This window comes from Falco punctatus, assembly GCF_963210335.1.
Source record: "Falco punctatus genome assembly, chromosome: 6".
NCBI classification, from domain to species: Eukaryota; Metazoa; Chordata; class Aves; order Falconiformes; family Falconidae; genus Falco; species Falco punctatus.
In genome coordinates this window covers 26,436,396-26,450,983 of record NC_137585.1, presented here as the reverse complement: position 1 = coordinate 26,450,983, position 14,588 = coordinate 26,436,396, and the positions used below count along the sequence as shown (strand labels likewise).

The window sequence follows — 14,588 nt, the reverse complement described above, 5'->3', positions numbered from 1 at the left end:
CTTTCTGATCACATACTGCTTTTAATTCCTCTAGCAGAGAGAAAATAGACTGGCGTACTCTTAAAAAGCAGCAAAGTAAAAACTGAAGGCAAGTTTTCCAAAAATCTCACATTTATATGGTTTCAATTTAATTAACTACTCCCACAAGCTCCTGATCTTTTTAATACCTTTAGCATGTCAGCTGCCTCTTTTCTGCGCTGTGCCATGTCCTCAGATTCCGTCAGAAGGTCATCCAGCAACAAGGATTTATACAGCTGGCCTACCAGCTCACTCTGAAGAGTATCCTTCACGTGGTTCACCAGAAAATGCATCACTGCCTTTGGCACACTGCAAGCACAAAGACTGTTTCTTCAGAAAGAATTATTCAAAGCCAGGTCTGCCCTAGACTGAAGAATGCAGTGTGAGCAAACAGCTACACAACCTTGGCTTAAACTACCATGAATCTACCATGACCATAAATAAAAACCCCTTTTCTCTCAAGTAAATGCAGAACCTTGTACAATTTAAGAGCTGTTAAATTTCTTCCAAATAGGATAGCTCCATTGTTAAGAACATGAATATACAGTGTAAAAAGTAAAATAAGAATAAATTACTTTGCTCACTAGAGGCCAACCTGAGTCTCCACTCTGCTAGCCATGATGAAAAGCTAAGTATTTTAACCCTAAAATAATTTTTAATGTGTGAATGATAAAGGAAAGAGTTCATATATCTGATCTTACTTAGCAGATGAACTGAAAACAGGATCACTGTTCAAACACGGGCCATATTATTTCTATTATCAGAGAGCATAACATGAGAGCAACTTAAGGTGCAAATAGAGTTTAAGTGTGACTTTGTCTGGAATGGAGGCAGGCAGCAACCAGTAAGACTCAAGAACAGTCCATCAGAAGGACACTATAGAATCTGTAAGGCAACAAGCAGCCACTGTCTTAGCTGATTTCCATGCCACTAAGCCTCCTTAAAAAATATTCAAAGTATTGAATATAGCTGAACCTGATTTTCTTTGGGACTTAGGATATGTGTAGCAGTACTTTTCTGAAAGAGTGGGGGAAAATATTTACATGAGTATTGGTAAACTCATCATACTAACACAGTACCAGAATCTGAGGATATGAACACAGAATCAAAAATTGAATTAGTGCACCTCAGGTTATTTCATCAGAGTGACAGTACCTGACAATAAAAATACTGATGGTTGTTCCCAGCTGAGAAATACAACGTCCATTAAGACAACATTGTTGGTGTAATTCTTAGCATCAGTATTTTGCAACTAAAGCAGACTGGGAGTTGACATATGATCAGTTCTGACTCCATAAGTACTGACCACATCACTCTTCCCATGTGCCCATAGCCCTAGATTTAAACCAAAATAGTTTTCATGGGCAGATCAAGAGTTTTTGCTCAGTGCTACAACTGTCACTACAGAATTAACTTGACAAGGGTCATGCGAATCTAAACAGCCAGACCCAAGATCAACAAAGATCCATCAACACATCTGAGCTTTTGGAATCATACTCCCAAGTTTGTCTGGGAATTTTCCCACTACTACATTTTGCTGCTTTGTGGTTCTTTACTAGCCAGTTGTGGGAAGACTTCTGGAAAATCATCATGAGACCGTATACATCTATTAGTACTCAAGTAATTTAGTTTACATACCCCTTTCAAGCCAATACATTGCAAGTTCTACCAAAAGGAAGCTTAGGAAAGAAGCCTAGAATATTTTGGAAGTCACCTGGCTAGAAGAGTGAAAGCAACCCAAAACTGGTTCAAAGCTGTGTATGTACAGATACCATCCAAACCATCCAAGAAAGAGCCTGAATTAGTTCTTCAGGTATATGGGATGGACATGAGTACCATCTTTGAGAGGTATCTCCTAAAAATATTTCTGAATTAGGTGAGAATGTCCTAATAAATCAAATCTATAATTCCTAAGATAGCATTTTATTTATTTCCTCATGTATGCCTATTTACTGCAAAGAATGTGAAGGGATCATTTAGAGTATGCAAGGAGGTAACGCTACTAGTACTGACACTGCAGTAATTAAGGTAAGCAAGGCAATTCCCTGCCATGAAAAACTAAAAATTTTATTGAGGAGAATATCAGTTTACTGGATAGAATAAAACTTTTATAAGCTCATTAATTTGCTCTAAACTCTAGTTTCCAGATACCTGTATTTCCCCCAACTTTCATTCATATGTGTGTGTGCATATATGTGTATATATATAAAATGCTACATCTTTCCACAAAGACTTAAGCAAAGCGAAGTTTTACATCATTCTTCATTTAAAAAAAAAGGTATGACAATTTTTAAGCACAACTTTAAAGGCATTTGTCATAGTTGCCCACAGCAGAAACATCACTTTTCTGCCATTTCCATCCTTACGGTACTAGAAATATTAGCCACAGTAGTTTCTATTCCACCTTCCCATTTGAAATAACAGAATGGCAAAGCTAAGTTCTGTCAGGTCTACACAGCACCTAGAGTTTATTCCAGTTAGTTGCTGCACATCATCAATGTGAATTGCAGTATCCTCCAGAAAAGCATCTCCTAATTAATTAATTCAACATTGTACTTAATACAGAACTCAAGCCAGTAGAAAAAACAAGTGCTGCTTAATTCTGTGATGGGTCAAGTTTTACTGCTGCTGCCCCTTCTAAAAAAAATAATTGTATTTTCTCTCTGCTTACAAACATACAAACATGATAAAATAACAAGATTATATACATTACTCTTGAGATATCACAACATTTGTATGGCTTAAACATTTCTAGAAAGTTTTATTTTACCTGTCCTGAATGTTCTTCCTGACAATAAGGAAGTAAGATTTAATAAGTCGTTCGATCACTTCACAGTCTCGTTGCTCACGGGCAGAAAGTTTGCGTGCAACGGGTACAGGCTATGTAAAAATAAAAAAAAAAACAAAGCAAAACCACCAATCTCAGTTTACTAATTCTGCTCATTTATATAAGTAAATAAAACTCAAGCTGTGTAGTCTAAAATAAACTATTGCTCTTTGAGTCTGACAGTTTGATAGATGTAACCTCTCTTTAAACAAACCTCTAGTTTTTCAGAAATAAAATTAGAGACATGCCAAAATCCAGACCTGTAAGACAAAGGTCACAGGACATCACTACTAATTTTTCTTTTATTTTTTTTTTAAAAGCTCACTAAAGGAACTAAGCTTTCCAAACACTGAAAGGGTCTCCATCTATTTTTAACTTAAGTGGTTTTTTTTCTTCTTTAATGATTATTTAATATAAAAATGCCAACTTCAGCAAAAAAAGAGCAGGAATTTGAGTTGAGACATGAGCTGAGATTTGTTTCTATACAAAGAGTGATCTAGACAAGAAGTTCACTTGCACAGTAACTTGTGAAAGGAAGCCAGTTATCCCAAATCATAGGCTGGAACTGGAGGGGTGGGGAAGAAGATGAAGGACTGGGCAAGAAGGAAGTAGAAGAGACTGGCTAGAGCCCCCTGTCCCTATAATGGTAATTATTTAGAAAGATATCATATATTAGCAAAGTTACAAGATCTGGAATTCAGGTGTTTTCTTTCCTGAGCCTGAAGTACAAAGGGGAGGCATCTGCCTTTCAATACTCACCACATCTAATAGGTTTACAGCGTGTCCTTTCTGAGGACTAGCAGGCAGGGCTGCAGCTGGCTTGGATTTTTCCTCTGTCGATACCTCTTCTGCTTTTGAGGGTTTCAGCATTCCTCTCCAGTTGCCTGTTCCAGGCTCCTGAGATGTATCTCCTGGCCCAGGAGCAGCCTGCACAAACAGCACAATGAAGAAATGTTGGAGAATTAGAAGTTGGGCATGGCAAAGCAGTATCTGATCAAATCTACTATTACTGAGCTATAGGTTAAGACTCAATAAAAATGAGATCTTCATATGTATATTCCCTTTATTCTATTCTTTACATTTTCCACCTTTGTTCTCTCTTTGCTGCTTACAGCTGACACAAAGTACCAGTAAAACGAAAGCTTTTAAAACTTGTATTCTTCCTAATAATGGTATGAAAATGACACACAGAGAAGCCTCCCAGCACTTCTGAAATACAGAATGGTCTTCCTGAATCATCTGGCTTTTACCGCTTTTACCATACATCCCTGGAGCAGTACAACCTATACTATCAGGATCTGAAAGTATGTTTTGAAGATAACCACAGCTCTTAGAAAACTTGAATTTAAATTCTTTGGTATTTTATTTAAGTTTATTTATTATATTATATATTGTATTTATTTAAGTATGAACTGAAGTTTCTTACAATAACAGCTTAAAAATATGCACATTTATGTTTCCAGGTACTACAGCTACAAACATATTTGTGCTGTCAGATCTCAATTTATGGAGGGCTTTTTTTATACCAAATCAAACTAGAAAAATAAATCTCCATCCTCTGGAAAAGAGGATCAGTTTCTGGGAAGTGCCAGACAAAGAATGACTCAGTAATCTCCTGACAAAAGGACGTAACATCCAACTCTTAAATATTAGGAATGACTGGACCAAAGAAGTATTAGTAGATAGCATCATCCATCACGTACTAACAGCATTAAAAAACACCAAAACAGTTTATTTTTATGTGGAACAGTAATGCTTTTTATTTTGTACCTTTCCATAAGCCTAGTACCTATGTACTACCGTGCTTTAAAATCTATTGCTGTTTGAAAAACATTTGAAGTCATACAAAGCTCTAAACTACTACTACTTATGTCTTGTTTTGGATATAGGAGGAAATAAGCTAAATTTATCTATTGCATTTACAATTGAAACACCACAGGCTGATCTTGAGTCTAAAAAAAAAGGAGTGAGAAAGAAAGCATGGCAAACAGAATACCAACAGTTGCATAGTAGGAAGAAACTCAGATAAACTGTCCACATCAGAAATTTTACTAGAATTGCACAACTGTTCAGAGGTGCTGTAAAAAAATACACTACAAGAATTCAAATCAGCTTCTGCTAATAAGAGAGAACCATTGATGAGAAATGCTCCATTACATTACTTAGGACTGCAAGACAGCCATTCAAAATAGCAAAAATCCTTATGGCACTCTCATTCAGTACTACTATGGAGCCTGCTGTATCTCCGAAGTAGTTTCAGAAACAAAGCTACATTATTTCCTAAGAAAAAGTGTTGGGTTATGTACCATCTGATAAAGAACAGGTTTTGTGGGAAACACAAATTAAATCAAATTTGGCAGCTTCCTGCAACTTCTTAAGTCACAACAGTATCCTCACAGTAGCTCTTGACTTCTTTTTAATGTCTGCAGCATATCGCAACTGTATCTAAAACTCTTGAGAAAATACTAGTTAAAAATCTACCACTGACTAGATTTTTAAACTACTTTGTTCAGGACAGAAATGGCAGCTTTGCACTAGAAGCTGAATGTGCATATGCAATGAAGCAGAAAGCATAAGTCCTCTCAGTACTCTTAATACACAAACTTGTGACTACCCATCTTTTCTGACTCCAAGTGAAAGCAATTAGCAAAAAAAGTCTTTACAGTAACGAGCTTTATTTTAACATAAGAGACAGCACACCTGAAGTGTAAAAAAACACTGTAAAATACATTTCACAATTATAAGTAAACCAAGGATTGAACGATTATGTGAAACAATGAAAAGGAGGTTCAGTCTGAACAGAGCCTATAAAGATTCCCTGCAGGAAGCAGGAAACTCACATTTTTAGCTTATCTTCTGTCCTCCTTCTTTAACTGTCAACACATTAAAAACATGCAGTTTAACAACCATGCTGGACACTTTTGATTACAACATTGTTGCACCAAACAATCTATTGACTATTGTTTGAGGCAAATTATGCTGCATACTTGCATCACAACACATTGCAACCAAGAGTTCAAACAGAAAGCAGTGACTTTGCCACCTAATGGCATAGCTTTACCTGTCACTGCAAATACTGGTGTCAGCAGTGACACAGTCTATACTGTGTAGGGCATGCTGTGCCAGTGACAGAGCACTAAACAAACTGCTTTCCGTACTATCTGCGATTCACCACAACAGAAATGTACATGCAGTGCTTATAGAAAAAAAAAAATAATCAAGACAGACCTTGCCATCAGCCTCAGCAGAAGCAGCAGTAACAGTCTCCTGGGAAGCAGGTGGCAATGCACCTGGAGCTTTAGTAGACTAAGGAAGGTAAAAAATGCAGGGAGGGGGAGGGGGAAGAATTCAACTGAAGACCACCAAATCTACCTAGCAAATTTTATACACTTTTACTAGCATCTTTAAAAATCCAGAAAATATTTTAAATTTGTAACCAAAACAGTAATGTAAGTAGAAAAAAGAAAAAAGCATCTCCAAGACAGTGAAGAGACTTTGCATTTATCTGGCCTTCAATTTTATTTCAACTCCTATACTGATGACATAAATATGAAGCCAATGAAAGAGAAGGATCAAAGATCACTGAAAGCGATCTCTAGATGGCTACCTTAAATTCACAGTTCATCCACCAGTTGGCTTCCACGGATTAAAGGCAGTAGATCCATTCTGGAACTTAGTCTCACTTCTTAAGCTAACAAACTTAATGAATCAATTTCTATCAGCTGTAGTAACTCTTGTTACAACCTGTGAGGAGTTTAAACTATATTCTGTATATTTGGATTCTGAATACTTCACATATTTTAAATATCTAACTGTCTAGAATTCCATCTGAGTGTCAGACCATTCATTTCTACAGCCAGGCAATGTTTTCCATGACACTTGGTTCTTCCACCCAGGTACGTACTTGTCATTGAACTAATCCCCAAACCTGGCAAAACTAAGCAAGCTCCAGAGATAGAACACATGACTGGATCATGACGGTCAATTGAAAATGCCACCTCCACCATCTTCTCCCAAAGTAATTGAGACTGCAATAAACTGCAGTTTTAAGAATAATTTTAAAATAAACCACCAACCACCAAGTCACTATGTTGGTTCATTGAATTTAAATCACCTGTTTGTTTTGAAATCAGTCTCAGCCATAAATTTAAGCATGCATGTTCTGACTCCTTCTTTAACATCTGCAGGCATTTTAAGCCTTTCCTCAAATGACATTCAAGAAATAATTGTAATATTAATGTAAATTTACATGCAAGTTTTCAGAAATCCCAGATATAAAACCTGCCAAAAACTGCATCTTTAGAAGACGGTAACGTTCTACTTCATCTTATGAAACTGAAGGAAGTCAGTCAATACTTGGGAGCTCCCAAGACTGTTACTAGCACAGCATATTGACGTTTCCAATACTTAAGATTGGATCAAAGAAGAATGCATTAAACTTTAAATGAATGAATCAACAGAAATCTACATTTACTTACCTTGTCTCGTGGCACGGCAGAAGGCAATTCCCTGGCTAACCTGTTACGTCTTTGTTCCTTTAAAAACAACCCAGCAAGACCTCAGTTATGTATTACTCTATATCAAGACATGTGCAAGATTCATATTTTACAGATAACTTACATTTTTGAGACAAACACTAGTAATTTCTCATCCAGTGTCGTATAGCCATAATACAATCCTATGAGAACTTCAATTACGTGGATAAAACTACTCTGATTACCTGGTTAGAAGTAAATTCCCAACATAAAAACTTCTGCTAAACTTTTTGCAATGCTCTCCATAATCAAAACTAGAGCCTTTAAAAAACAAATTCAAAGCTAGACAGTTTGGCTCAGCATAGTGAGGGCCCTACAGCCTTCATTAAGCTTTAAATCTTTGAAGTAACCAAAAGGATTTGATTCTGTGGCCAGCACAGTTAACCATGATTGGCCCAAAAGGGAGAAGGAGGTGGCGGAATTCACTTTATAGCAAACTAGAATTTAAAGCAATCAGGACAAAGATCTGATTTTTTCTTGAAATTAAGAATTGTCCACTGAATAAGCATAAGATGTTTTTTACTTGCTTTGTTTCTTCAAAAATTTCAATGTCCTGTTTAGGAAAATGTTGGGAAAGAGCTAGTTTAAGTAACACTCAATAATACAATAATCACGTATGTTCAACTTCACAAAGTCCTATTTTTTTTAGTCACGGCAGTCACACACACATTGTTTCTGAACTAGATTCAAGAGCAGTCTACCAAGGCAAATTCAATTGCATACCCAGTCAACACAAATTTTGCGTATAGAAGAAAGTAGAAGCTTAAAACTAAAGAGCAGAAATGATAATGTAAGCATTCAAAAAAAGAACATTACTGTGAAAGAATACTGGACAAGCACGGGAACACAAGAACTCTTAGCGAACTCTTAGCCAGATGGACAAAGTACTGCAACAAAATCAGACTGCAAGAAAGAACTGAGCAGATCAGTTGTAGAACAACTGCTTCTCTAGGACAATGACAGCAACAAGTATTATCAATCAAAGCTGGGCTTGAAAAACAGGAAAACTACTGAAATTGTAAAAGACTTATGGGAATGATGGAGAAAACTGTCTTAAGGAGATGGAAGCGTGGTAACACAGAGACTCAGGAACAATGCCAAAGGGAAGCAAAAATTAGGACCTCAACAGAGAAAACAATACTTGTATTATCCTTTCATAAAAGAGAGGAACATTATAGCTATTGATACATTGTCAGAGACAAAATGTAGTTACTGTAACATTAAAGAGTATTTCACAACTATCTAGTTTCTCTTCTGAAAATTTCATTTCATTAGCCAATACTCAGTTAGGTGCTCATCTTATCTTCCAGACAGAAATACAGGCACAACTGTTTTCAGTGAAATATCAACCACTGTTCGTGAAAATCATATGCAATATAAATCTAAGAAATCAACAGATCACATGCTAAGAGTATAGACCGTATTTTTAATATATCACAGTTTTATACTTCAAAATGTAGATCCGTGCTTCAGTGAAAGAAAATGAAGCATCTGTTCTTTTACCAATTATTTAGGCTCTTACCTAAAGGAGTCAAAAGACTTCTAGGAGAATGGGCTTTCTTACCTCTATGTTGTTATTCATTAAACCACAGGCATCAGCAAAGTCTGGATGTTTGGTATTGATATAAGCTAATTCAATGGCCACTAGATTATGAACCTGCAATGCAATGTCATTCACAGTTCAAAAATTCAGTGAGTAAATCTAATACTAATGAAAAGCAATGACCTACGAAGCTAGAAAGCATAGTTTAACTGTCCATAAAAAAAAATGACCATTCTTACTGCCCCAAAGACATTAAAATTCTGATCCAGAGGGCAAGAATGCAGTTCATTCACTCACTGTAATACATTAAGACCTTCAACAGTTTTGGATGTTACATCAGTTTAACTTGTTAGCCTGATTAAGCTAACTGCTTTCCAGCCATAAATAAACAAAACTCAGCAATGTAATGAGCGTAAGCTGTATAGTAATGAAGTGAGCTATACAGTCAACCTTCAGCCACAAGCCACAAACAACATCTGAACCAGCGAGGGATGGCTCTCTATGGGGGATAGTGAATGTACAGAACAATTTTTGCTTTTCACATCAAACATATGCAGTCAATAACTGAAACACTTTGTTTCCCCCCAAATAAGTAGCCCAAAGCAGACTTTTATATTAAAATAAATTTACTCGAAGACAGAAATTGAATTTTTAGTTCTCACTATATAAAAGGCATTACAAGTAAAATGACCATTTGTGTTGATTTTATCTCTGAAACACACAGAATAAGGACTATAATTTAATTTTCATCATTAAATTTTGCATCCTGAACTCTACAGTAAACACACAGCTTCTGATACAAGGGAGGGAAATATACCTATATCGGAAAGACCAGGAGATGCTAAATCCCAGTTTTGGTAAAACTCTTCTTGTGAAATTGGAAAATAGGGGACGATAAGCTGAAGATGGTTTCCCCCCATCCCTTTCATTTTTATGGATCTATCTTCTAATACAGAAGTTTCAAACCCTGTAGATTGATTCCTTCAATAACTTGGGTTCTTAACATTACAGAGCAAACAGAAGCATGAAGAGAGACTCCAGAAAACACACACTTTTTCCAGCAAGTAGATGGAAAATTACCATTTCATTTGTGACAGGAAGCCTTCTACGCAGAAGACAGGTTACTACTTCAACTATGGCATCATGCAATTTAGGAAACCTCAGTAATTCCTAAAAACAAACCAAAAATTTACTGATAAGACTTCCAGAATTTTTTAGGGAAGTGCAGGGAAAAAAGCCCAATAATTACAAACATAATCCTAAAACATGCATTTTTACCTGTGTACTGTAATTACTACAATGCTGGATAATCCTCTGCATTTCTTCATGAACCAGCTCCACACAGCGTAAGCTAGGTTCTTCTAAACGTTTGATTTGCCTTTTTACCAGTAATTCAAATGAAACTTCAGGAACAAACAAGGCAGGGCGAGGACCCTAGTTCAAAAGGAGAGAAAAAGCCACTAAATTGTTTATTAAAACAATATGCATTTCTAAGGAGTAGTATCTGATGAAGGCCAGAATAAATCAGGTCACAGTACTCACACCCGAAAGAACACTCAGAACAGGTCTTAATAGAAAAATATGTTACAAGAATATTTAAATATAAAAGCTGTAAAACAGAAAGTTACCTTTAAGACAAACTCTTTGTTAAATAAGAATTAACCAGCATCCTTATAGAATTCTTGAAGATTTCTACCTACTAATGTCACTCCTTACAACTATGAACAATTCTTTTCACGGTTGTGGATCCGAGTTTAAATGAAATTTATTATAAAAGCAAAGACATTCTCTTCCTAACTTCTGAGAGAAAAGTTACCATTATTTGACAGTCCTATGCATGCAGTTCTTACTGCAAGGTAGGTGGGGTTCCTGTTCAGTATAACCATACTACAGTGTAATTGATTACAGTGTTTGGCATAATTTCAGTTATGACCATATAGACCAATGCTTAGCTATAGATAAAACATTTTCTACCTGAAATTTCATTTTTTAAATCAAATGAGCTTTAGAAACACAAAGACGTCAATGTCGCATAAAAACAAGGCACCTCTCCTGTTACTAAATGCTATTTTACATTTACAGAAGGGTGACAGCACGCACATACATCATTGCTACAAAGTACCTGAGGTGCTCCAAGTTTGAGTAATTACTGGTCTTACAGAAACCTGTCTGTCTGTCCACACCCAACAGAACACAGTACAAAAGCAGACCTAACATGCTTGACATCCAAAGTCAAGCCCTAAGAAGTGAACATTCTATATACTACAAAATTTAAAAGTGAACTTCCTCTGTTAATTCTTAGCAACACCAATTCCCATATTCACAAGAAACCAAATCTGTCACGTAAACACTGAACTACTGAAGAGTTATGTCCCTTATACAGGATTAAAACATCTGAATGTGTCCTAGCCCACACATCTCATACTGAGTCTCCATAACTAAGAGAAGTGCTTAATGCAAAATAAATGCAGAGGCAGTCTTCCATCACCATTTCTGTAATGTATAACAGCTTCAGCACAGCCAAAGTGGGCCTGAGCTTTATTTGAGCCTGTAAATTACAGTAATGAGAGGTAAGCATTCACCTTAAACTCATTCCATATAGGAAAATGGCTGCAAATGTGGATATTGTAATTTTTTTGACTTAAAATACCAAAAAGCAGGATTCAGCCTCTTCATATTAACTCATTCAGCTGAGGTTATTAATACACAGGACTGAAGGAGCACAAATTTGTTGAAACCTTATCTTCAGATCCAACATACAGCAATAACAGAAATACAGAAGAACAACTCACAGTAGCATTTCTAATGGCAGTCAGAATATCGATTGTGTTAAGGCCACCCAGTGGGTCAACAGATTCTAAAGTTCTACCAAAGGTCTCATGAAAAATGTAACAGATTCTGGCTCCACCGCACCTAAAAGAATAAAACAACAACTGAAGTAGCAAACAAGAAAAGAGCTCTCATTGCAAACCTTTTTTACAGTTACTAGTATCCAAACATTTTTGAGTATGTTACGTTCCAGTGCGGTACTATTGCCAATGAAGGCCTGCAAGAACCACTGGGTCACTTAACTGCTCAGTCAGTATTCTAGAAAACCATTTGGTACTTACAGCTCTGAAGTCTCTATGTATTTTGCTGTTCCTTCAATAGTGTTACAATACTCTGTTGCAAATTTGGTAATAAGCTGCAATAAGGTGGCACTTTTGTCCTCAACAGGTTCCCCGTAGCTGTTTAGTAGAGACTGGTACTGAGCAGCTAGAACATTGATTCTGGTTTTCAGTTCTGGCAAGCAATCCCTGATATGATGCATCAGTAGTCTAAAAATAGAGAACAGTCCCTCATTAGAAAGGAGAAAAAGTTTCATCTTTATCATCTCCAGCAAAACAGAGAAGAGACAGAAAATAATCACCAAAGGAAAACATTTACTCAGGAAAATAACAGCAAATTCAGAAACTGAATTTGGAACCAGAGTTTTCCTTAATGTATCACGGCACATCACCAAAAGAGAAAGGCAAGGTAAAAATAGATGCTTACACATATTTCTAACACCAATTTATAGCTTAAAGTATCTTTAAAAGCTCACATTTATTTTCTTTTACTTAATACGTAATACCTGTTCAATGTTCTAGCAAGGTACTTGGTTCCATTTCGATTGGCTAAGGAAGGATACTTCTTTTGAAGAAAACCATACTCATCACGAATGGAATCAGCCACACTCTTCTTATTGTTAATATCCAACTGACTCCTGAAGTTAAAAGGCAGAGTTACACACTAGTTAACAGATGCAAAGTAAAAATAAAATTACACTTCTGCTTTTCTGGACAGGACATCTAACAGCTGGTTTTTGCTTTACACACCTAACATCTTCCTCAGACAATAAAGGGGTTTATTTGTTGTTCTGTGCAGCATAGTCAACAAATCAGTATGAACAGCAGCTGTACACAGACTAAGCAACACCTTTTTATCAAAACTATGAGATTTGACCTGGCTAATAAAAAAATAAAATGAACAGTACTACAGGTACTACAGCCATTTGCAGTTAGGCCTAACATAACATCTGTAGTGGATCAGTGCTAATATTAACAGCTGACCACAGGCATCCCTCAAGCTAAAAAATAAGAGCAGAAAGAAGTGCACTTCCAGAAGTGTCCCTACTCCTTTCTAAATTAGCAGTTGGTTGAGTGGAAGGACTGGAAGGACAGGATTTTGAGAAGTGAGCAACAAGCTTCTCATTTATTCAGAAGTTAATTTCAACATCGTCACCTTATTCTTAAAAAAAACATATTCATGGGTAAAAAAGCCAAAAGCATTACTTCACATTAAGTTCTGAAAATAGCATCAATGTGCACAGACAAACCTGTTCACTACTCCAATGATGCCAAGTTTGACTGGAATCACTCTTCCCATAAGCACATCCATAGCATCAGTGCCAGCATCCATGAGATCCAGTTTTGTGATAACAGCTAGGGTTCTTCGACCTACCAAAAGGAAAACTCACTCACAGGGATGTTTTGTCTTGACCAGGGTAGCTAAAACTCATCATTCAAAAAGTTCCTCAGACAGCTGCATGAAGTTTGACACTGCAAACCAGCAAAGACCAGCACAAGAACATGTTCTATTAGTGTATCTGCAGTCCCTTATTAACAGGAGTATAATTATTTGGCTGGTACTGCTCCCCCCACAGATCTGGTTAAAGGAAAAGGTTTAGGCACCACGCAGTTTGAAAGGAGCCATTACTCAGTACAACAAACACTTTTGCGTGCTACGTGAGGTTAGAGGCATTACTTAGTCTCCTCCACAAGCACTCAGTAAGACAAGCAGGGGACTCAAGTGTGAGTGGACTGAACATATTTCTAGCATGTATGCAGGACCAGACATAATGGCAATCTGTTTGCAACTGCATTTGAAATACCACTACCCACGGGAGAAGCTGCTAAAGAAGGCAACAGGCACACTTCCAGCACAGTGCATCAAATACATAGCTGAATGCCCCAGGAGACTGAATAGCTTGAAATCCATCCACTGAAAAAGCTTTAGGGGATTCAATTTTGCTAATGAAACATACTTTTATTCAATATGCGACGATGTTTTCTGAATTCAAACTAAACTTTATACTGGACACTGTGAAGGACAAAGTGACCTAAATTCATTAAATCTGTAAATATTGCACACCTAAACAAGTAAGCTAACATGCACAGGATTTATCCGAGACCTTAATATTTTCCAGGTTCTTGGGTCTGAAAAAAAAGTGGCAAGAACTTTTTCTTTAAAAATATAACACACTGAGTCTAAAAATAAACCAGTCTAAAAATTACCTCTGTAAAAAAAACCAAAAAACTACTGAGTCTAAAAATTACCTCAGTAAAATCAGCAGGTTTTCAGGTCCTGAAACTTTCAGATGAATGCAAGTCAGAGAGTCTACCTTTAGTACTTCAAGTTCTCATTACATACCATTATTCCTACAGAACCTGCAATATGAGCTGCCACTCCAGACCCTTAAGGTTTAGAATTTTGAAAAGTGATCCAAGAGTCACAGCTCATCATTTTTATAGGGGCAAATTACAAGGAAAGGGTCTGCTGCCTTGAACCAGGACAACTGGACCAAGAATCCTGCCTGAAGAGGTTCTCCCTTGAGGTTATGGGGCTATGGAATCCATAAAGGCTT

The 14,588-nt window shown here is 36.7% G+C and overlaps 1 protein-coding gene across 4 annotated transcripts in view; it reads right to left on the bottom strand.

Annotated features, from left to right (window-relative positions):
- DNM1L (dynamin 1 like) overlaps nt 1–14,588 on the bottom strand; it is a 42,288-nt gene that overhangs the window by 5,174 nt on the left and 22,526 nt on the right. For 2 of the 4 annotated variants that reach the window (XM_080392305.1, XM_080392306.1), the window contains 12 exons: nt 13,281–13,401; nt 12,537–12,668; nt 12,034–12,240; nt 11,716–11,836; nt 10,202–10,357; nt 10,004–10,093; nt 8,945–9,037; nt 7,324–7,380; nt 6,074–6,151; nt 3,605–3,772; nt 2,789–2,898; nt 168–327 (listed from right to left, as the gene is read on the bottom strand). In XM_080392305.1, the coding sequence (XP_080248431.1) occupies nt 168–327; nt 2,789–2,898; nt 3,605–3,772; nt 6,074–6,151; nt 7,324–7,380; nt 8,945–9,037; nt 10,004–10,093; nt 10,202–10,357; nt 11,716–11,836; nt 12,034–12,240; nt 12,537–12,668; nt 13,281–13,401 (1,493 nt within the window). The remainder of the gene's footprint in view (nt 1–167; nt 328–2,788; nt 2,899–3,604; nt 3,773–6,073; nt 6,152–7,323; nt 7,381–8,944; nt 9,038–10,003; nt 10,094–10,201; nt 10,358–11,715; nt 11,837–12,033; nt 12,241–12,536; nt 12,669–13,280; nt 13,402–14,588) is intronic. The other 2 variants (XM_080392307.1, XM_080392308.1) reach the window with 1 other exon arrangement.